The sequence below is a fragment of the Strix aluco genome, chromosome 6, assembly GCF_031877795.1.
Source record: "Strix aluco isolate bStrAlu1 chromosome 6, bStrAlu1.hap1, whole genome shotgun sequence".
In the NCBI taxonomy this organism is placed as follows: Eukaryota; Metazoa; Chordata; class Aves; order Strigiformes; family Strigidae; genus Strix; species Strix aluco.
In genome coordinates, this window is record NC_133936.1 from 13,924,780 (window position 1) to 13,947,668 (window position 22,889).

Genomic DNA, 22,889 nt, shown 5'->3' on the forward strand with positions numbered 1-22,889 from the left:
CGCTCTGTGAAGCACTGTTACATCTGGGCACGCTATGGAAAATATGAAGGAATGTTGAGGAAGCTTATTTGCAGAAGGATATGTACTTGTAAGCAATATTTTTTCTCTTCTTAAATAACGTAAAGGAATTGAAAAATGTAAAGCAAATTGTGTTCTCTGTTTCTCTGAGACAGCAGAGTGGTGAGCAGACAAAGGCCTTTTTTATAAGGGCATGTCTCTGATGGAGAGTACTGTATGGCCCTTATAAATGAGCGCTTGGGGGGGGTCTTGGGATGGGAGAGCATCAGTGGTTATTTAATGTTAGAACGTGGCACCAATTCCGCTTCAGTGCACCTCTGCTGGAGTCATGAGAGTTACACCCATGCTGAATTTACCACCTCGTGATTTGTAGATAGGCTGCAAAAAAAATTATCTAGTTCAAATGATTATTGTGAACAGTAGTCAATGAATGGGGAAGGGGGGAAAGCTTTTTAGTGATAATGTGTAGTAGCTTGTTTTTCTCTTCTTTTCTGTACTCCCATGTTCACGTTTCTTTCTGTTCTTTGTTTCTCTTTCTGTCCTGCACACGTGCTGCTGAAAGACTTGATGTGCAGTTCTAAATGTGGCGCTGTCATTCTGCACTGCTCAGATGAGAAAATGCTGTTGGGTTATTGAAGGGATATTCTGATTTGATAAATATGTAATGCTTAGTTTGTAGACTTAATAAACAGGAAGATGTGATTTTAATTCAAACATCCCCAAAACTGTGGGCTGGTTGTTTTTTTGGAGTGTTGTATTTTTGGATAATGCTCAGAAAAGCCTGTTTTAAATGAAAATGATAGTTTATTTAATTGCTAAAATGCTTCAGGAGTGTGATCCTTTTAATACCTGTTTTTCTGAATTGATGTTTATTATATGAAATAGCAAACCACACCCTCTTCTCCTTTCAGAGGGGTGAGGCTTTAAAAATGCAGATACTAGAGGAAGTGAGTTAACTAAGACTACATCTAGGTAGCCTGAAATGCAGCAGATGGAGAATTTTATTACCAGATGAAAGTGGTTTTGAAGTAGTAAAGTATCTTTTGTTTTGAATATGACTTTCTCTTGGCTGGTAATATATGTATGACAAATAATCATTTGCTTAATATCTATATAGGAGCTTTTGAAATAATGCAATTAGGGCAAATTTTGCTCAGAAGTTTTTGTATTCAAGGTCTGTGCAAGATTTTTGCATCACTTAAACCCCTTCCTAGAGGCTTCAGAGATTACACGTTTTAAAGTCTATTTTGATCTGCCATGACCTTCTGTGCAACTCTCACCAAATAATGTTTTTGAAATAATTCCTGTTTGAAATAGTCTGTATCCTTCAGGAAAAAATATTCAGTCTTGCTTTTTAAGAACTGCCTGTATAGAATTCTCTGGGTGACACAGCACCTAACCTTGCAGAGAGTCACTCCTGTGATTACTGAAAAAAGCTGGGGGGGGCTGGGGGGAAGGCAATTCAGAATTTAATTTGGTTTTAACTTCCATCCAGTAGCCTTGTTTTGTATTCTTCTGTTAGGTGAGAAATAGTATTAATAAATCACACTGGAAAACTACGTAAATAAATCTTGAGTTGCTGTGTTAACACAGAATATAATCAAGCAACTTGTTAAGAATCTGTCCAGGCTAAACAGTCTCCTGCAGTGAATTTTCATTTAATTGAATTAAAAACATATTTTCCAGTCCTTTAATCATTCTCATGGTTCTTCCCTGAGCTCTTTTCAAATTATTTTTGAGTTATGTATGTCAGAACGTGACCAGTGTCAGCATGGAGGTAGCACAGTCTCCGTGACTGCCTTAGGGCACTGTGTTAAAGAGAGAGCCCACATCCTAAATGGGGCTTATGTTGTTCTTAGCTGTATGACCTTAAATTTCTTGATGTTAAAGTTCGTATGTTCACTTCTGTCTTGTTTGCTTTTGCCTGAAAAACAGTCCAAGTACTTGTTACTATATTACCCCTTTCCTTTAGATGTTACTTTTTTTCCCTAGCCCTTTCCCATATTCCAGGATTTCTTGAACATCAACATGAAGGGGAGAGAAGTCCTTGGCCACTTTTCTTAACTTCTTGGATGCTGCTGTCTGTGTGCCATTTCAGTATTGTGCTGTGATTGGAATATGGCATCATGTGCATGGGTGTATATTGTTAATGTGGCTTTTAGGTTTTTAGATGATCTGTGATGGTTCTCCTGTGTCCCAACTGCTAATAAGCCAATACCACTTTGAGCAGGGAAAACTTTGTCAGGCTGTTGGGCTGAAGACAATAGAGGCTTTTCTTTCTGTTCTTTTGCCTCCCCTGGAATATGTCTATACTGTTACCAGTTTATTTTCTTTCAGAAAGCTCAACCTGTATTGAATTTCATTCATTAGTGTCCAACTAGGAGCCTGTATTTGTTACTAGATGTTCCCAGGTGCTTCCCTGAATAGGGGTGGATTAAAGCACCTGCTTGAGTTTTTCCCAAGTGAAATTTTGCAAAGGAAATGTTCCCGAACCAGTGAAGTGCGGGTGTGTACCTTGGACTGTTGGAGAGGGGCAGACACGAAGCAGGTCTCAAATCTTGAATGAAGTGTTAGTGTGGAGAAGCTAAGTGATGGGGACTGAGGTGGCTTTCTGGCCTCAATAAATAATGTGAGCCATCTACTATATCAGCTGCCCAAACACTTTGTCACCTTTCAACCTACGGCTGGTTTTTAAAGTGGATTAGCTAATCCGTGTAAAACTGCAATATAAGCACTCTTTTGGAATTGAAATGACCTTCACTGAGAATCAAAGTGACTGTAATTCATTTTAAGTTAATTTATGTTCGCATTTGGAAGCAGGGGCTGAAGTTCCCTTTGGATGTACACAGAAGGTTCAGTAAGTTTGAATACACTTTATGGCTTTTATGAATTTGAAGTAACTTTTCCTGTTTCCTTATAAAGAATCTCTGGTGATCATTTAAAAAGTTAAAAGTGGTTAAAAGTTAAAAGTTGTAGCTCTGGATGGGTCTGTAATTAATGGTCTGTGGTTTATCAGTAGTATGGATGTTGCTGTGTGATCTTTCCTGGGTTACCCTGTTTATTCTTGGTTTGCAGGCAGTTATCACAGTGTGACAGGGCAGCCTGTGCTGCCTGATCCCCTCTGCACTTGGATCTTGGGTTTGCTCATGGTCTTAGTTTCACTACAGCGCATGGCAAAATATCTCTCAGAGGCATAAACATCAGAGATACAGACTGTATACACCCCAAGTATTATCTGTGGCTTGCATCTTTCTGCTGTAGATTTGAAGTTTATTCTTTTTATCTGAAAGCATTTATGGAAAGGGTTCATAACATAGTGGCTGCGGTAGCAAAGGATTGGGTTCAGTAGCCTGGTGGTCATGCGTGAATAACCAGATTTCTAGCATGAAAACACTGCTGAGATGAGAGCTGGCAGAGCAGACCTGAACATGCAATATGTTTGCCATCACGTGGGCATGTTCCTTGGGACATCCCTTTGCTTCATCGGATTTATGGCTGAATGTGCTTTTTTTGGCAGATAAAATTTTTGACGATGAAGACTCTGTGGATGGGAACAGACCTTCCTCAGCCAGCTCCTCTACATCTTCAAAGGCCCCTGCAAACTCACGCAGAGTTGGGATGGGGACTACCCGCAGACTTGGGTCTGCAGCTCTGGGCTCCAAGTCTTCAAGTAAGCCAATAGCATATATGAATTGACCTTTTATGGGAAGTATTTATAGTGTTCATGCTTGAACTTATTGCAAGGACTTTCAGACTGACCTCCAGGATCTAGTAACAAATTTTTCCCTGTGAAATCACAGCATGTACATTGTCTGTATGTCACAACATACATTGGAAGGGTGAATCTCCAAGCAGTCCCCACATCCCTATAACACGTTTTGCATTTGTGAAAGGTTGGACCTGTCCAGTTGTGCACTGAGGGCTTTGAGTAAATCATGTCAGCATTGCAGCATGTAGATTTTTGCCTTTATAGCTGCAACTCTTTAGCTAAACTGAGGCAGGCTGCTTACAGCTACATGATAAACTTCAACCCATGCAGTCTAAAACTGATACACTGGCTTTCTTCTGAGACCTTTGGGCATTGCCAGTAATGATGGTGCACAAAGAAAACTGAGCAGTAATTCTGAATGTGAGCAATAATTCTACTTGTGATTATAATTCAACATGTGACTTAGAGAAATGGAGAAAGTTCCTCATATCAGACAGTCTCTAATCTGATTAGTATTCCAGAGACTATTTATCTTCCTTATCATATGTCTGTTTGTGCACCTGTCAGATCTGCACCTTCATCTATTATAGATAGGATTAAATCTTTTAAAATAAAATCTCCCATATAATTAAAGCAAATATTCCCTTTCATCTTTCAGACTGTGTCCCCTAACTGTTGAGTGACTACTGTAATGACTTCCTTAATGTGCCCTCTGTGCCTAGGAGTTGAAGGATGCTGTGAATGTCTTGTCTGTGCCTAGCGTTGAATTTCCCTGTCTCTGCTTTCATTACCTCTGCAGCACTCTGAGGCTGCATGGATAGTGAACTTTCTCCTGATTAGGTGCCTTGATAGCTGGTGGTTTCTTAATTGATTCTCTTGTTGATAAGAAGATTGAAAAGGCTTTTTCATTTGTATGTCAGCAGCCAAAGAGGGAGCAGGTGCTGTGGATGAAGAAGACTTCATTAAGGCATTTGAAGATGTCCCAACGGTTCAGGTAAGTAGAATTACATGTTAAAACACACAGTATTAAAAAGCAGAAGATGGATATAGGATCTAGTCCTAATCACTGACAAATTGGGCTTCACTGTGATGTTGACAAATCTTTAAGGGGAAGGCAAATTAGAAGTTGGAGGGAGGCAAGTTTTAAATGGTGGTATCTGCCAGTATTTTGTGTGAAACCCTCAGAAGTGGGAGGAATGGGGGTGGGAGGGTTGTGATAGAGGTATCGCAAGTGTGATGGAGCTGGAACTGGATGTGTGTGCTGCACAGTGCAGTCTGGTCAAACAAAAACTTAAGTCAGCAGAAGCCTCTCCACGTTTCATCTGTACCATCTGGGAACTGAAAGGTGACTTGTGTCTCCAGGATTGCTGCTGTTGTGAGTGCGACAACCAGACAGTGCATGTTTGCTGATAGATTTAGCTGGATAGCTGAGATGTGTCACATATGCTCTCTCCTTTACCAGAGCTTTATTTTTGGGACAGCTGAACAGCACATGTATCACTCATGATCTTCTATATGTCTTGACTAATATAGCCACTAGTAGCTGAGGGAATGCTGCTTAAAATTGTGAAAATGTAGTATAATAATAAAATATGACCCTTTAATCATCTTGTAGTTATTTAGTAATTTTTGATTGCAGGAAATGGATGTAAATTCTTTGCAGCTGTGTCCAAGGCTAGCACATGAGGAACAAAGAATGTGAGAATGTATTTGGGAAGTGATCTGATTTTCTGGACTAAATCTTGCATTATGGTGCTACTCTTTATTTAAATTTGCAGATTTATTCCAGCCGGGATCTTGAGGAATCCATAAACAAAATAAGAGAGATACTATCAGATGATAAGCACGACTGGGAACAAAGAGTTTCCGCGGTAAGTAGTGAGCATAATGAGTTCTATTAATATAAAGCTTTTCTGCACTGAGCTTAATCCCATGAAGAGGGTATTGGAAGAACCTTGGAGTAAGGTTAAAATGTATCTGAAGTGATGAGCATCTGTTATGTTCCCCCAAGCTCCTTTTGAGACTGAATTTAAACCACATTTATGAAGAATAATGCTATTTGATATACAAGAATCTGTTGAGACAGCATCAGGTTGAAGTGGAAGTCATGCAGCAAATCCAGGTGTGAAGCTGGAAATTTGCAAGCAGGTGCTGAAGTCAAAAGTGGTATTCAGAATATCTTAAAACTTCCTGATGAGACAGAAGGTCACTTTGCTTATAGAGAATTTATTTATACTTTTGCAAAAAGAGGTGTAAAATAATTCAGAAAGAACTTACACACTTAAGTTTTGAGTAAATAAATATGACTGTGGGAAATGTGGAAGATATGCATGCCAAGATTGAGTTTTATTTACTGAGGTGAGCCGTATTTTCATCATATAAATAGATGCATGATCTTGTCTACACTGTAGACTTTCATCACTTGTGTAGGAACTTCGACATGTCTGTCAAATCCTGTATTACAGATCCTGAGTGGCAAACTGTGCTGATTCAGCTTGCTTCAGGTTTTTTTGTTTGCTGTGCTCTGAGTTACAATGAGCTTAAATTGGGGCACTGTACAGGCACATCAGTATCCATGAGGGCCTGTGAAGTTGTCCAAAAGAATTCCTGTAGGATGAAATGGTTGACCCTGTAAAATTAATAGAAAATTTCCTGTTTTGATGGGGTCGGGGTTCCACTTCTATTAGAGCCAGATAATTTTAATGAAGTCAATGGACATATTCTAGATACAAGGCAGTGTCACTCAGATCTGAGTATGAGCCATGCCCTTTAAGTCTAGTCATCATTTTTATGCAACAGTCAGCTGGGAGAGGACCTAAGCTTTAGAAGCTATTGTAAATAGGTGGTTTCTAAGGGGAATAGAGGAGAACCTTTAAGACATCTTTTGGCTTAAAAAGTAGTGGTCATGTTATTAACAATACAATTTGAGTAGCTGTGTGCAACACTTATGGACTTCTATAACCGTGTTTATATTATCGTACTTAGTATGTTAATCTATGAGTTGAATGTAAGATCTGAAATAATAAAATTGCTTGGAATTTAAGAACAAGGGCCCTGGAAACAGAGTATCAGCCCTGAACTTAACTGACCTTGTATTTATTGCTTATTAACAGTCACTGCTTTCTTTTATGGTGCTAATAGTTGAAAAAGATCCGGTCCTTACTTTTGGCTGGAGCTGCAGAATATGATAACTTCTTCCAACACTTAAGACTTTTGGATGGAGCGTTTAAATTATCTGCTAAAGACCTGCGATCTCAAGTAGTACGAGAGGCTTGTATCACATTGGGGTAAGTTTACTTTCTTAATGTGCTTAAAATGTGATGTAGAAAAAAGAAACAACACACTGGTTAAAACACATTTAGGATGTAATTCATGCTACTAATACTACACAGTTACAGGTAGAATACGATTTTGCTACAGCTGTTTAAAACTGTCCATGTAGGCCACTAATTGTAGTTCTGCCAAACTGTGTTCCTGAGTGTTAAATGATGCTGATTTGAGATGCTGAATGAATGAGCAAGCCGTGTGTTCATGCACCGACTAGCGAAGGATTGAACAATAAATCTGAAAATGTGTATGTTTTGTTCTGGTTTGGATTGAGGCAGTTTTTATTTTTGATGGTTTATTCTTTGTGAAATGCTTCAAGAAAAAGGGTGCTGCAATGTTTCTAACAGCTTTTTTGAAAATTTGTGCATGTCAAGGCAAAATAGGCAGTTTCAGAGAAACTAATATAAACTCACAAGTTCATAAAGATGCATTCTTTCAGCATGATCCCATTTGATAATAAATTTTTAGCTGTGCTTGTTACACTGAAGTTACTGTTTCTCAGAGTTCGGATGAAAATAGAACACGAGTTTGAAATGAAAGTGAAGGAACTATTTTTTGTAACATGATGTTCTCTGTCCTTTGGACTTGGAGAGGAGGTGACAGTTGCGAAGATTGAGATGTCAGATGTGCTTATGTCAGATATTCTGTAGAAGTCTGACTCGCTTAATCCTCAGCACGCTTACCAGCATGACTTCATTCTGTTTTTCAGACATTTGTCATCAGTTTTGGGAAACAAGTTTGACCATGGGGCAGAAGCCATCATGCCAACAATTTTTAATCTAATTCCAAATAGTGCCAAAGTCATGGCCACTTCTGGTGTTGTAGCAGTTAGATTAATCATTCGAGTAAGTATACATCAAAAGAGAACAATGTTATCATTTCCAAATACTGTGGTGTTTCTGAGGAAATATGAATGTTGCTGCAATGAGAATTAGATTAAGTGCCTAATCTACTTTTCTGATTGTGCTGGGCTTGGCTGTCTCAGATGTCATGCAGCCTTGTATAGATGATGATAGTTAAGCCCTGCCAAAATAGTAGGAAAAATGTTTCTTTGCAGAGTAAGGTATTTCCATCCCTCTAAGAGCTGAGCAAACTTTTTTCTTTGAATGGGTTTTAAACCTGCCTTACAGGACAGACTCATCCTCTTAATTATGCTCTAAAACTCCTCACAGTGTGTATTTCCTAAAAACATTAGGTCACAGAGGTGACTTCTGGCTAGTGATTCACTGAGGAAGCTGTAGATAGTCTGATATGTCTCAGGTTGTCACCACTGATGGTTTAGATCCTCTTGCAGTGACTTCAACTCCTTGACTCACTGCAGCCTGTCATTATAGAAGAAAATAAAATATCTGTTAAAGAACTTTTAACAGATAAAATATTTTAATAATAAAATATCTGTCTATCTGTTAGTGTTCCTTTATTTAGCAGTTCTATTTTTAAGAATTGAACAAAAAATAAATAGCTGCATGCTGGGCTCAGGTGGCTGAAGGAGGTGGCTTTTCATTCCATGGAACTGTGGTGTAAAGATTTCTTCCTGATTTTATTGTTTGTTTTCTTCTAGCATACGCACATCCCTCGATTAATACCCATCATAACCAGTAATTGTACCTCCAAGTCTGTTGCAGTTAGAAGGTAAGCATTTAGTTTGAATTTACTCTCTTTTTTACCAGTAAATAGGTTCACATGTACTTTCATGTATTTGTTTTTATTCACGTAAAGAGTTGATATGCACACTTACTAAAGAATGCATCTCATTCTTCCCCATGAGTTGGGATCAAATTTGAAGTCAGCTATCTTGTGTAAGCCGCAGCACTGCAGAGAAGTAAAGGCACTTTTCTGCAAAGAGGAATGGTTTTTTTTAATCTAATCTTTGTGCTTACATGTCATTACAACATCATATTATTTTGCCTTCTTTACAGACATGTTTGTATTCTCCACTACTAGCCATTATAGTGACACATTTTCTTTGGGCCAGTCAGCAGAAGTAATGTTCTATGATAGCATCATGTGGAAGTTGGACTGGATGTGCTAATGGTCCTCTCTGCACTTAAAATCTAAGTGTACTTCAGTCTGCTACCTCACTGAGAGACTCTTGCCTGGTCCATGTAGATTAGCTAGTTAGACAAAAATAGGACCTTTGTGGTTGCTGAATTTGGTGTCAAACCTTGAATAAATAACAGCACACTTGTGTCTTAGTTTCCTGAAGTGAGGAAGGGAGATTAAAGTTGAAAAGATCTGTCTCCACATGAAGTTAAATGTGAAGTTTCCTTCTGAAGCCTGAATTAACAGGTACAAAGTATCATTAGCATGGATCTTCTGGGTCTGTATCCTGTTTAATGAAAAAGGGGGCTTTCTGGATTGTTTTATGTCAAGGCCTCTCTCAGACTTCTCTGTAGTGAGCTGTCTCTGGTTACCACCAGACTGTTTATTGATGGTGTTTGTAGAGATGTTGATGTTTTTATTGGGGTTGTTACTGAATTCTAATGTCCCCAAAAGCTTCATAATACAAGATGTCTGTTGTTCAGAGGCAGGTATGGCAAAGTCAGTGTGCCTCTGTTAACTTGGAGAACTCAGCATTTCTTCTCTTTCTTTTCTCAGGCGCTGTTTTGAATTTTTAGACTTGCTGTTGCAGGAGTGGCAAACACACTCACTGGAAAGGTAAGATCTGTAAGCTCTCTCCTGCTTATGTCTGGGGAGGTTAATTCTGGAAAAAGGACAATCCAGGAGGTGATGTTATATCAGGTAGCTCTAGTAGAGATACTTTTGCCACAAAAAAAGCACGTATGTACATGCACACACACCATTTGTCCCTGTAGTTCTGGCAGTCATAGTTCGGTGAGTCTGTCTCCTGTGCCAGCCTTGGAAAACCTGGCTGAGTGAATCCCTGAACTTAAGAGATTTTTCCTTTTTTCTTTTGCATCCTAAAGTAAGTTGATGAGGTAATGTCTATCAGGAGCTTCTGAGGCTTCTGCAGTTCTACAGCTTCAGTCAAATCAACAGTGAAAGTAACTGGGAGAAGAGACTGAGACACAATTTCCTTAGTCCTAGACTGTGCAAGACTACTTAAGCGTTAAGAGAGTGTTTTTGCACGCAGGCAGTTTCAATAGCTAACTAAAGACTGACCTATGAAGAATGCTGCTTGTCTTTTCCTAGTCAGCAGTGTGGGTGAAATAAAACTGACTTGTAAGAGTAAATAAATAAAGGCTCCAAAGGTTCTTACATGGAAATGGGAGGATGTGATGAACTATTTGTTCTTGAACAGCAAGACAAAACCAAGTTAGTCATTTCTTTCTAAGTGTGAGGCATCTTTCTGGACTGCTGGATAATGTTTTCCTTCTTATTTCAGACACATATCAGTGTTAGCTGAAACAATAAAGAAGGGAATTCATGATGCAGACTCTGAAGCCAGGATAGAGGCAAGAAAGTAAGTGGAAGCTGTTGTTGGTGTCTTTTCTTCCTCCTGTTCTTTGCCCCTATTGTGTTGTGAGTCAGTGGTATTGCATGTTGGAGACTGGAGTCCAGACAAATTATGTTATCCTGGCAGTTGATGCCACCTTTCCCTTGGCTTCAGTGGGAGTGTGCACTTCAGCAGGAGATGTCATATGAGGTGATCCCATGGGGCTGACGTATATATGTATCGCATCTTCTGATGGTGCTTGTTTCACTTTGTTCTTTTAATATGTTATTGTATTCTTATCTGTCTGAGTAGGTAAAATGCTTACCTGAGTTGTTCTAGAGTTGAGAGCTAGTAACCTTGTCTCTTTTTTTTGATGTTTGAGTTGCTTGTAGTTAACTGAGATTTCTTCTGTTTAGTTCAAAAATACTGTTATTTCTAATTTTTCTTTTCTTTTTGGCCTGTGTGCAAGACCTAGGATGGAGTAATGCTGGGCACAAGTATAAATTGGGAGAGAAGTGGCTGGAGAGCAGCCCTGCAAGAAAGGGATCAGGGGGTGCCAGTCGACATCAGGCTCAATGTGAGTCAGCGGTGTGCCCTGGCAGCCAAGAGGGCAAACTGCATCCTGGGGTGCATCAAACACAGCATAAACAGCCAGGCAAAAGAGGTGATTATCCTGCCGTATTCAGCGTTGGTGCAGCCTCACCTTGAGTAGCGTGTACAGTTCTGAGCCCCCCAGTTTTAAGAAGGATATGATGGTCCTTGAACGTGTCTGGAGGAGGGCAGCAAAGCTGGTGAAAGGGCTGGAAGGGAGTGTCCTCTGAGGACTTTGGGCTTGTCTAGTTTGGAAAAAAGGAGGCTGCGGGGTGACCTCATTGCTCCCTACAGCTTCCTGAGGAGGGGAAGTGGAGAGGGGGGTGCTGATCTCTTCTCCCTGGGATCCAGTGATAGGATGAGTGGGAATGGTTCAAAGTTGTGCCAGAGAAGGTTTAGACTGGACATTAGGAAGCATTTCTTGACTGAGGGTGGTCAAATGCTGCAACAGGCTTCCTAGAGAGGCAGTTGATGTTCCAAGCCTGTCAGTGTTTAAGAGACATTTTGACAATGCCCTTAACAACATGCTTTAACTTTTGGTCAGCCCTGAATTGGTCAGGCAGTTGAACTAGATGACTGTTGTATGTCCCTTCCAACTGAAATAGCCTATTCTATAATTATTTGCTACTCTTGAAATAAAAGTCTTTGTGCTAGTATGCTGCTAAATGGTATCCTAAATCAAGCAAATATTTTATGATACTGAAATAATATCTTTGTGTGTATCTATAGGAAACAATGCAATTAATTTTTTTCTGTTGATCTCTTGCATTTTCATTAATGTGATTGTACGTATGGTAGTATGGTGATATACTAGGATCATGCTCTTCTGAACAGAACACTATAGGAACATTTTTCTTCAGAAAGGATGCTGTAAAACATGAAATCAATGAACAATAAATTTTATTAATCTAAATGCTATGTTACATGCAGAGGTGTTTCACAGTAGGACTGTTTAAATCCTTTTGAAAGGTAACATGTCCGTTACTGAAAAATACAGTAGGCACTGAGACTTCACAGCAAGTGACTAGTTAAGCTGAATAGTCAGCAAGGAGAATGGCGTGAGACTTCAGAGAGCATGCTTAATCTCTCTTTCCATGTTTCTTAATTAACAGTGTGGCTGATTGTAAGAGAAATTTCGTTCCTTCTAGTGATGTGAAAATGCATGTAACTTCTCTGAGGCTCTGAGGACTGGCTGTCACACACAAACAATTCTTGGTTCATTTGAGCTAACGATATTACTCTTAAACTGCCCATTAGTTGCCCCCTGAAAAGTGCGGAGAGTCTTCATCTCCTTTGAGACAAGAGTGAATGGTGTTTAGCCATCAGCCAAGACATTTGGACCAGAGAGGAATTCTTCCCTCATCTTAAAATGCTCTTTTATTTTCAGCATGGCACTGATTGGAATTCTATAGGAGCATCTCTTTCCTATTCCTTGTTATTTCTTCCCAAAAAGATAGGCAACAGCCTCAGCTCAGTACAGATGATTTGTCTGTGCAGCATTGTAGGAGAGCTGTTTGTTAAACTTACAGAAGAAAACAACCCCAGCTGGTGCTTTCCTGAATCAGACCCATGCATGTGTGTTCTGCGTTTGGCATGTTTTTGAAGTAGCTATTGAGCACCTAGTCCCAAATTAGTATCAGTCTAGTAGGTCTACCATCTCCTGTGTATGGTAGACAGCTTGAAGAATGAGGGTTTCTTTTGTAATAAAGCATTGTTGGCTACTTATGTTTTTACAGCATGCCAAATGCTGCGTTCCTCTCTTCATTAGGTTTGTCTTCTGTGTAGCTGTTCGAACAATACAATGGGTTGAAGAAAGTGACATGTCTTAAGCATGTTATAGGGGCAATAGATGGTTGAAATGACTGGGCTAATGAGCCCACTAATACCAGTAGTGAAAAGGGCTCTGTCTGCACCTGTGCTCCACTGCCCCCTAAAACACAACAAGGAGATGTTCACAGTATTGTGCCTTGTTTCCAGGTGTTACTGGGGATTCCACAGTCACTTCAGCCGAGAGGCAGAGCATTTGTACCACACCTTGGAGTCTTCCTACCAGAAGGCCCTGCAGTCACATTTGAAGAACTCTGACAGCATCGTGTCCTTGCCACAGTCGGATCGCTCCTCCTCCAGCTCCCAGGAGAGTCTCAAGTAAGTCCTTCGATGTCACTACCTCAATTTAAACAACTGCAGATAGCTCCATTGAATTGGAGGGAGCCATTGCATTGCGTTGTCTCATCTGGTCATTGTTTGGCCTCAGCACTTGCTCACTCCAAGATTTTTTTAGCTAACATTGTATTAAAATAAAAAGCCACCAAAACCCATTACTGGCTTTAAAAAAAATAATCGTTATCTTGACTTCATAAATAATTTTCTAGGAAGCTTTTTGTGCTCAGCAGATACTGTTAGTCATTCCTTCCAGGTGTGCTTAAAACAATGCTTGGATTGCAATTCTCTGTTTAGCATTAATCCTAGAGGTGTAAGTTGGCCTCTGTCCATATAAGAGGAAGAAAAATGACTGAACTAAATTTGAGTTGTAACTGCAAAGTCAATATGTAACTCTTCTGTTGAATGTATGTGGTTTAGTTTCTCTTAGAGATACAGTCATCTAAGGCTCCAAACGTCTGCAATATAAGTGTAAGACCTGTATGAAAAATATCCATAACTTACTGGTGTAACTTTTAAAATCTACAAAAAGCATTCTTAAAAATCTCTTCTTACTCCGATAATGTGCACACTAATTTTTTTCTTAGTGCTTTTGTAAAGAATTTCATGGTGGTGCTGTATTTATTCTTAAAAAATAAGCTTTGTTAGTCTATTCCTGTATATAAATAACTTCCTATTAACTCAATTGTGTACTGAGGGAACAGAGTAGCACTGTTACTGATGACTATGAAATGCTAGTTTTGTTTTAATAAATATTTATATTAACTTCTAGCCGTCCATTGTCTGCCAAAAGAAGTCCCACTGGAAGTACTACATCTAGAGGTGAGGACAGGAGCTGAAAAATGTGCTCAGGTGTTGCTGAGGAAGTGTGATGAATTAGGATGAGAATTTCAGACACTATGATATACAAAGAGCAGTTTTGATCACTGTTTACTGCTCCTTAAAATGGCAACTTAGTATGTAAAATTTTTAGTTAGTTTTGGGTTGTACACCACATTTCTGTGCATCAACTGCTGATATCATGATGCTTTTGAAAGTTAGTAAATCTGTTATTACTTACATCTAAAGGAAAGCCTAAAAAGCCTTGAAAATTGTAGCCAAGGTATGTTTAGCTGTGCAATAGCTGGAATAAACTACTGCTGATGCTAAGACATACAGCTACATAGGCTAATGGTACACTCAGCTTTACAATTTTCTGTCATTTATTCTCTGTGGTTTCAGCACTTACTGGAGGCATTGTCTGCACACAAGTCCTACAGTGTTAAATTCCATCTTGTTGCTAATCTGTTTTTAATGTCAGATGGAATATTTAGGTGCAGCTTTCCTGTCCTAAGTAAATATATACAATAAACTAAATAATACATTTTAATACAGAATATAATAGACAAAATTTTGTTGGTAGAAGAGAAGCTGCCTTCTATACCTGACCAAGATTGGGTTCTGGCTGGTTTGCGTATACAGTACACCCTACTGAGACCTTTGATTCAAGGAGATACTGCTGTGTAACCTACTTGATTGTGCACACAAGTGCATGTTTGTTTGCAGCTGAGTAGTCCAGCTTCATGCTTAAGAGGGTAAGCGTCAACAAGTGATGGGAACAGCAGCCCTCATGAGAAGATGAGGTGCTGGGAAGGAAGTTAGAACCTGGACTGAAGGACCTGCAGGTCTGTTTTGGCCAGCAACTTACAAGCTGGTGATGGGTACTGTGGTTGAACTTTCCCATCTAGGTTCTGTTAGAAATTTCTTTATTACTGGCCTGGCAGCCTTTTTGATCTCAGCATTTAGGTTAGTGTCTGATAAAGTTCTTAGAGATAGCATCAGTAAGCATTGAAATATCTTTGCAGGCAATGTGGGGAAGCCCACATTGCCCTGATAAAGCATTCTTAGTTGAGGTATTTCAGTGCCAGCAGGGAGCATTAAAAATAGTACATTAAACTGCTTGTCAGGTTCTTTGAAGCACACAGCTCAAAAAATTAATCTTCTTTATTCTGGATCTCCCACTCCCATCTGCAGCATCTACAGTAAGTACAAAATCTGTGTCAACACCAGGATCTCTGCAGCGATCCCGCAGTGACGTCGATGTGAATGCAGCAGCTAGTGCCAAGTCAAAAGTGACGTCTTCTGGAGCATCCACCCCCTTCAGTTCTGCTGCAGCCTTGCCCCCAGGCTCATACGCATCACTAGGTAAATCTACATGTTCTACTCTTGCAGTTAGCTTTCTTTACTAGCAGAAAGTGCCTCATAGTTTTATTTGAATATTTAACTAGAAGAACATATCTCTGAGTTACCAGCTCTCCAGGATCAGTGTGTGATCTCTTGCCCTTTGGAATTAAGGAAAAAATTTGCAACAGAACTGACTTGAAGCAACTTCTTAGTTTTTGAATTGTATAATAGTCTGCGTCTCACTCTTCTTTCTGGGGAAAAGCAGATCTTACTACAATTCTGGGACGTTGTTGAGGAAAATACTGCTCAATTCCTTTTGACATGTCCCCCTGTCTCTCTTCCTTCTCTTCCTCCCCTCCTTTCCTGAAACTGATTTTCCGTTAATTGTTTTATACTTTGAATAGTACATCTTAGTGAGTTTGATCGCTTTCTGTTTTACAAGAGAAAGACGTAGAAGAAAAGAGAAGTTGACCTTCCCATCTCACCACACAAGATATAAGTATCTGTTCCTTATGCTGACTCTCTTTGGATTAGAGCCGCACGTCACGGTATTCTCTCAGAGCATCATATATCGCTTTCAGGTGCTTCAGGGTTTCTTACAACAAAGTTTGCATTTGATCTTTCTCTCCTGGAGATGCTGTTGAAGGAGTCATGGAGGAGGAAATGCAAGGTGGTGATTGACACCATATTTGCAGAGCTTCAACTTGGTTATGAGTAGAGCTGATCATCTGAGCTAGTTTCTCGTTCTGCTGGTTTCATGCAAATCTAATTCCAGACTTTTCATCGATTTAACTTTACAAGAGAAAGAAAAATCAGAAATCAGTGATCTTGATTTAAGCTGTATAGATTGTCTTCACGGAGTCAGTTGAAAAGTAGCTTCTCCTTAGTGTAGGGCATTTGGTCTTTAGTCTGATAAAATATGCTTGGTGAGTTATATAGGGATGATTTCTATAGATTCCTTTTGTAGACTGGTTTCTTTCATACCTGAAATATTTTATCTTCACTTAAATGTGTTGGTTGTATTTGGTTCAGAAGTTGAATTCTTATTCTGATTTAAATTGTTCATACTCAGTTCAAGATTTAGACACGTTGCAGTGAAAAAATAAGACAGAATAGGAAGTTGATCACATAATAGCATGCTTTTGAGCTTATAGGTGCAACCATTTTTCAGTCACAATGCATACTGGCTTCTGTGGCTAAACTGCTTTCGAAAAATCTTATGTCACGAGGAAGAACATAAGGGGGGAAGTATCTACTAAAGTGGGGTTTGTCCTTGAAGCAGGAGACTGAATACTGTGTTAGTCTTGCTCTTAAAAGAGACTGTAGGAGAAAAGCAGCAAATGCACTCGAAGTGATGCAGGCATGGCTGCTCCTGAAGGAGCCTGCTTCCTTTTGAGCTAGTAGGGACATTTGTCACCTGTACATTCCCATGAGAGAAATGGTGAGACAAGCAATGAAAATGGAGTTTGGCAAAGGTTGGTTATTGGAGGAGATAAAAGCTGCAAGTGTGTTCTTCAGATACGTCAAGATTTGATTTGCTGCTGAGTCAAACTTTTTTCATGAATTGTGTTAAATTTTTTTGCATATTACTGTAGCTAATATATAGTGTCCACTTCTGTGGATGTTACTAATTTTCCCTATTAACCCTTTCCTTGTTTTTTTTTAATTTGCCTAAAGATGGTACTACCACTAAAACCGAGGGTAAGCAGTCTCTGTGTAACTGAGGTGTGTCCACAGTCGTACCACCCTACCTGGTCTCTGTTCTCAAAGTGTTATCTGGTTCTCATCCATGTTCACTGGTGACCTGCATGAAGTGTTGCATGGTTGTCCTGCTCATTTTGATGCCATGGGGTATTCTTCACTTTCTCTTCAAGCTCCTCTCTGGTAATAGGCACTAGTATGCTTTTATGACTTGACTTCCGATCACAAAGTTGTATGTGGGTTTCAAGTTTCAAGCACTGCTTTTGGTTGAAGGTGACCTGCTCACAGATTAAAACCAAAGCAAAACAGAAAAAACAACACAGGGCTTGTGTTTTCTTGCTCCATGATGTGTAAAGGTTTGCTGTGTTTTTCCATCCAAAGCTCAGGTCGCAACTGCCAAACGCTTTCGGGAAGAGACTGGGCAGCGAGAGAATTGAATGAGTTGATCACATGGCAGAAAAATGAGGACAGTAAACAATGATCTCTAGGGAAGGAGTATTTAGTCAACCTCTTTAAACCTGAGCTCTCTTTTTGTTGTTAACTGTTTGTGTGAGATGGCTTACATCTAAGACAGTTGGAGGAAAGGCTTTTTTTTCAAGAACACTGAGTCTGCTAGTTTGGGAGGGCTCCCAGTCTGTTTCTCTGGCTTGTTGTCAAAGCTTGTTCATTTCGTGTTTCTCAAGCAAGAAAGATCACTGGGAAATCACTTTTTATGAGGTAGACAGGAGTTGAAAACAAGAATGTCTTCTACACAGAATGAAGACAGCACCACCCCCACCCCCCCACCTCCCCCAACAAACCCATTTTTTCCTGATGCAAGTCTCTTTTCAAGGGATCTATTACTGTCTTGTGGGACTGTGCTCCTATCCTTGATGGCTGCTTGTTTGGATGTGGTGGTCTGAGAAGTGCCACTGTGCCGTTGTGACGTGTGTGTTTTTCCCTTACTATTATTGATGCGTTGATTTATTATTTAGAGGGAAAGGTCTCTACTGTTTTTGGAACTGGTACTTAATCTTAGTGTTGAGACAGGAACCGGCTCAGCATCATGGGCAAATGTTTGTGCTATGTGATCTGTCAGTGATAAGGAGTATGTAGTTGGCCTAAACATCTGTATTTCTAAATCAATAGTGAATTAGATGAAAGTTCCAAATTGTTGTGATACTGAGCTTTTTTATTTATTGTTGACCCTTTTTTCTCTTCTTCCTTTCTTGCCAGTTCTCAAATCCTTCTATTTTTGGCCTAGCTTTGTAGCATTGAATGTTTAATGTTAATTTATAAAATACCCTATACAGCTCTCGATCCTCTCCTAGGCTGTAATAATATTTGTGGAGGCCTGTTACAACAGCTGTCCTCTGGAATACCTTTTTTCCCAGTTTATTAAATGCTTTGTTGTCATAATGCAAAAGGGTGGGTTTTTTATTTGATTAGGGTTTTTTTTTTTTCTATTCAGCTATATTGGAAGCAGATTGGATTTGGTGAAAATCTGTAATAGAAACCAGCAAGTTGCTTTGAGGGGAAAGATTGTGAGATGAACTTTCAGAAATGGAGTTTGCTGTCCCCTTGGTGTTAAATACTGGATCTCATCTCTTCTTTTTGCTGAGGGATTCTCTTTTTTTTGAGTGAGGATCAGGGAGAATTATAACAACATGGCACACTACAGCCAGAGCTCTTGAAGGATGAGTTTAATCACTGTTTGAAACTCTTCATTTTTGTCTTACTTTGAGACAGTTGAGGGAAAACCAGCCTTTGTTGAGGATCCAGTGCATCCTACAGATGAAGGCTGAGAAAATTCTTCTGCCAACTCCTGATCTTGCAGAGTTTGTCAGGAGCTTCAGGAAAGGCAAAACTTTATATTCTTGACGTAAATGTAAAAATTAAGGGGGTGGGGACAGGGGAAGAGAAAAACATCCCCTTGCTCTGGAAATACCTGTGTGTGCAAGAGACACTCTTGGAACATAAAGCAGAAATTCCATCCACACTCATGCCTGTGTGGGTTTTTTTGCAGGTCACCAGTAAGTAATTTAAGAGCAAATCCCTGTGGGTTTTTTGTGTGGTTCAGCTTGACGTTAAATCTGCAGTCTGGTTCCCATCATGGCTTTCTGCAGCTACAGTGTAAAAGTTCTGCACCTTCCCCTCAGCCAGGAGCCAGCATTGTGCGAACTTGGCAGTTCCCATCTGTTTTTGCCCTCAGTTCTCCTCAGTGTTTTGTTTTTGAGCCAGACATCTCAAAACAGGAGCAAGATAGTGGATTATGCCAGTGGCAAGAATTCAAGTTAAGAGCCAAGTATCAGTCCTTTGGTTTTAAGTAGTGTCAACCCAAATTGACAAATGCTGTTGAAATGCACTTCCTCATGGAAATGAAGAATGAGTCTATATGCCACTTAGATCTGTATAGGTCTGCTGTCATCTCTGTGCTGTGAGGCTGTGTCTTCATGAAGTACACAGTTATGTCTTGATTGCCCAGACCCTTCATGTATGGATATCTCTTGAACTTCATTAAAAGCTTTGCAGACAGAAGGCTTGTAAGATCTAAACATTTATAGTCTTGATTGGTACTTCACAGCTAGTGCTATGCAGGTAGCAGTTGTGCCATGTTTGTTATACCTGATTAAAAGGAAACCTTAGAAAAGTTTCTGCTTGTTTTACCATGGAATGGCTTTTCAAGGAGTATTTAAAAAAGGTGCGTAATGCTGACTTTTAGTACAGAATAATGGTTCAGAGTGTTTCTGTTGTCCCACTGCCTTTTTCCAAAGTGAGCTTAAAGACAAGCCCTTCAGACAAGCCTTACCTAAAAGGGGGAAGCATAGATGCCGGTCTGTCCTGAAACTGGCAAGTTTAAAACAAAACCTGCAGTTTCTGGAGTTAGTAGCACAATTTTTAATAGTTTTTATTATTCACCAGAAAGAAAATAAAATCTGGTTTGTTAAGTTTTCAGATAACTTAGGCTCAAAAAGAGTGGTCTGCTCAGTTGAACATCTTGGGCACCTTACCAAAGGCTTTGGGAGTAACACAAGTTTTAAGAAGTCAACATTCCTGTTTTCTTCCCTGCCTTAAAGCTCTCCCTTGTCCTCAAGGTCAAGGTTTGATTCAAAGGTATGACTGTACATGGTATCTTAAATGGAAATGCTCAGGTAGTAGGTTTCTTTGTTCTCTTGGTCCATCCCTTTGCAAGTGCAGACTTGATTCGCCCATGCTTGTTGGTGTAGGGCAAAGTGGTGCTACTATTGTACTCTCAACCCTCTGCTTTGGAGGGAGTTCTTGTGCAAAACCCACAGGCAGCGTATGCTGATGGTTTTGAGTAAGGGTTGAGGGCTTCTCGGGGAAAATTATGGTGCAGTCATGTCCTATAATAGTATAATGTTGGACACATGCTAAATATGCATGGAAACCATTCCGATGGTGTTTGTAAAAAGTTCTTTACAGCTTTTATATGTAAAGCATGTTTTAAATTGATGTGTGCATGTCTCGGATGTCCACATGTCATTTAGCAGTGACACAGCTAGGAGGGTTCTAGAGGCTCTTTCAGGAATGTTTTTCTCCAAGTGGGGGAAAAACCCAGTGCTGAGTAACCTAAATGCATTAACCTGATCCATGGAGAGACCATTACCATCCCAGTGCTTCCATATATAATTATGTGGTTGTAGGTATCATTATTCACAGTGTGGAACAGATTAAACTGAGTTGTGGAGCTGTTATATGCCATTTCTAGGGTATTTGAAGCCATTTTCTTCAGTGTAATATACAGGCTGAGTCTCACAAAGCCTATGTCTGTTCTGAGCACTGGGGGTGGAGACGCTGCAGTATCCTCCCAGAGGAGCTCAGAACGCAGCCAGATGAAGCCTCCTGTAATGCAAAAACGTTATCATAGAGTCTTCCTTCACTTGTTCCTTTTTTAAAAACAAGACCAAACAACCTTCCTAAGTTTAGACGTATGTTAGACATTTCAGGGTTGATTCTGATCCATGATTGTTGTAAAAATGACAGTAACTTTAAAAGATAAAACCAAAACCTCCTAAAAACCCACAAATGGTTTCTTAAAACAAAGCATTTATGCGGAGTCTTTCAAAATACTTTCTGTACCAACAACGATGTGTCACATATCAAATTTAGATCAAGGGCTTTTTTATGGAAATACTTTTATGGTTTTTGGAATCTAGTTGGGGCAGTCTTTATCTGCTTCTTTGCTGTGCTGCTGTTGTCAAGATGCAGTAATTCTTTTAAAAGCAGCAGAGAAATAATGGTTATGAAATATGCATTGCTACATCTGCAGTTTGAGCTAGATATGGAAACAAACCCACTTGAAAGCAAAGAAGTTTCGGGGGGGGAGACGTCTGCTTGAGTTTAACAGCAAAAAAAAGTCTCAATAACTTGATATGTTATTTCCAGTCCTGCTTGAAATTAGTTTTTCTGTCTGGGGTAGAATGATAGAGAAAAACCACACAAATAGTCCTCTGTGCAAATAACTCTTGGATGTGAATGCAGACTTTTGTTTGCAGATGAAATTCTTAAGGCAATGTGGTAGAGACATTTGTATTGTATAGATGAACTTCTATATATACATGCTGTACTTGGTATAATATATATTAAAAATATCGATATTTTCAGGCCAGACAAATGCTGATTCATCTTACACTACTATAAAGCAAGTAGGTTTTGGGTATCATAAGACTAATTTAAAAGTTGTGCATGTATGTGAAAATAACATATGAAACATCCCCCATCTCTCTCCAGGTTTTGTATCTCATACAGATTTGCCTAAAGCAATTTTGAGTTCCAGTTGGTCATCTATTTTACAGCTAAAAACTGTAATTGGATAGGAAAAAACTTAGAATCTTAGCTTTTTTCTTGAGAGTAGCTTTGAGTCACTTATTTTGAACCATTTGTATGCTGCAAGTAAGATTAATTATCTGCATGAAAAAATAGAGGTTTTAAAGTTCAGAAAATAAAACTTTGGAAAGTACATGAACAATTCATGCTTCAAGCAATACGTATAATGGATATCAGATGGCACTTTTTTCCTTGTCTGAAGGATTTGACAGGCATTTTTTTCCCCCTCATGTTTTACTTTATCCTAGGACTTTAAAGAATAAAGTACTCCTAGGGTGAGCTATTACTGTGCTATCATAATATTCGTATCATTATGTGATTTTTGCATCATGAATTTCTAGTTTCTGCCATTTCTGTTATGATTTGCACAGTGCAAGCCCAGCAAGCCCAGTTTGAACCCTAGTTCAAACGCTTGTCAGCCTTTTTAGAAAGACGAGAATACTGGTATCAGTGTTGGGTCTCCATTCATTCTTCCTGTGCAACAGCAACTCTTCGTCTCACATTGTTCTCTCTGACACCCATTAGGCCAAAATCAGTGTGCAAATCTACCAGTCCAAAAGGAAGCAGAATTTTGTTCCTGGGCATTCATTCATTCAGAAACTGCTGAAGTTGGTAGGAGTCTGTCCACTAACTCTCAGGGGTTTCAAAATAGAACTGAGCTCTCTGTTTCTAATCCTGCTGATAATCACATGTTAATAAAGTTTGACCCTTTGGTTCAGTTTTCTTTCTTAAAGCCCCCAGAATTGGTACCAGAAGTAAATCTCGGTTTCTCTTTATATATTATCTTAGACTTGGTATTTCCTAAGCTGGGAGAGCCACTTGTTACATATTGTCCCAGTTTTTACTTTCTTCTTAGTCACTTGCTGATAAAGGAAAAAGAAAGATTTTGTAGATTTGGAAAGAACAGAAAATTTTGAGGATCTTGAGTGGCCTGTGCATAAGAGGAGACATCAGTCCCTTCTCACCCATTCTTGGCCCATACACATCGCTAAATGC

General features: G+C 39.4%; 1 protein-coding gene across 1 annotated transcript in view; it reads left to right on the plus strand.

Moving 5' to 3' along the window:
- The window catches only part of CLASP1 (cytoplasmic linker associated protein 1), a 189,013-nt gene that overhangs the window by 89,159 nt on the left and 76,965 nt on the right, over positions 1-22,889 (plus strand). Inside the window, exons 9-20 of the mRNA XM_074828769.1 lie at positions 3,536-3,688; positions 4,651-4,721; positions 5,506-5,598; positions 6,869-7,014; positions 7,764-7,899; positions 8,616-8,686; positions 9,653-9,712; positions 10,401-10,478; positions 13,020-13,187; positions 13,975-14,024; positions 15,216-15,386; positions 17,043-17,066. Of these exons, the coding sequence (XP_074684870.1) occupies positions 3,536-3,688; positions 4,651-4,721; positions 5,506-5,598; positions 6,869-7,014; positions 7,764-7,899; positions 8,616-8,686; positions 9,653-9,712; positions 10,401-10,478; positions 13,020-13,187; positions 13,975-14,024; positions 15,216-15,386; positions 17,043-17,066 (1,221 nt within the window). The remainder of the gene's footprint in view (positions 1-3,535; positions 3,689-4,650; positions 4,722-5,505; positions 5,599-6,868; positions 7,015-7,763; positions 7,900-8,615; positions 8,687-9,652; positions 9,713-10,400; positions 10,479-13,019; positions 13,188-13,974; positions 14,025-15,215; positions 15,387-17,042; positions 17,067-22,889) is intronic.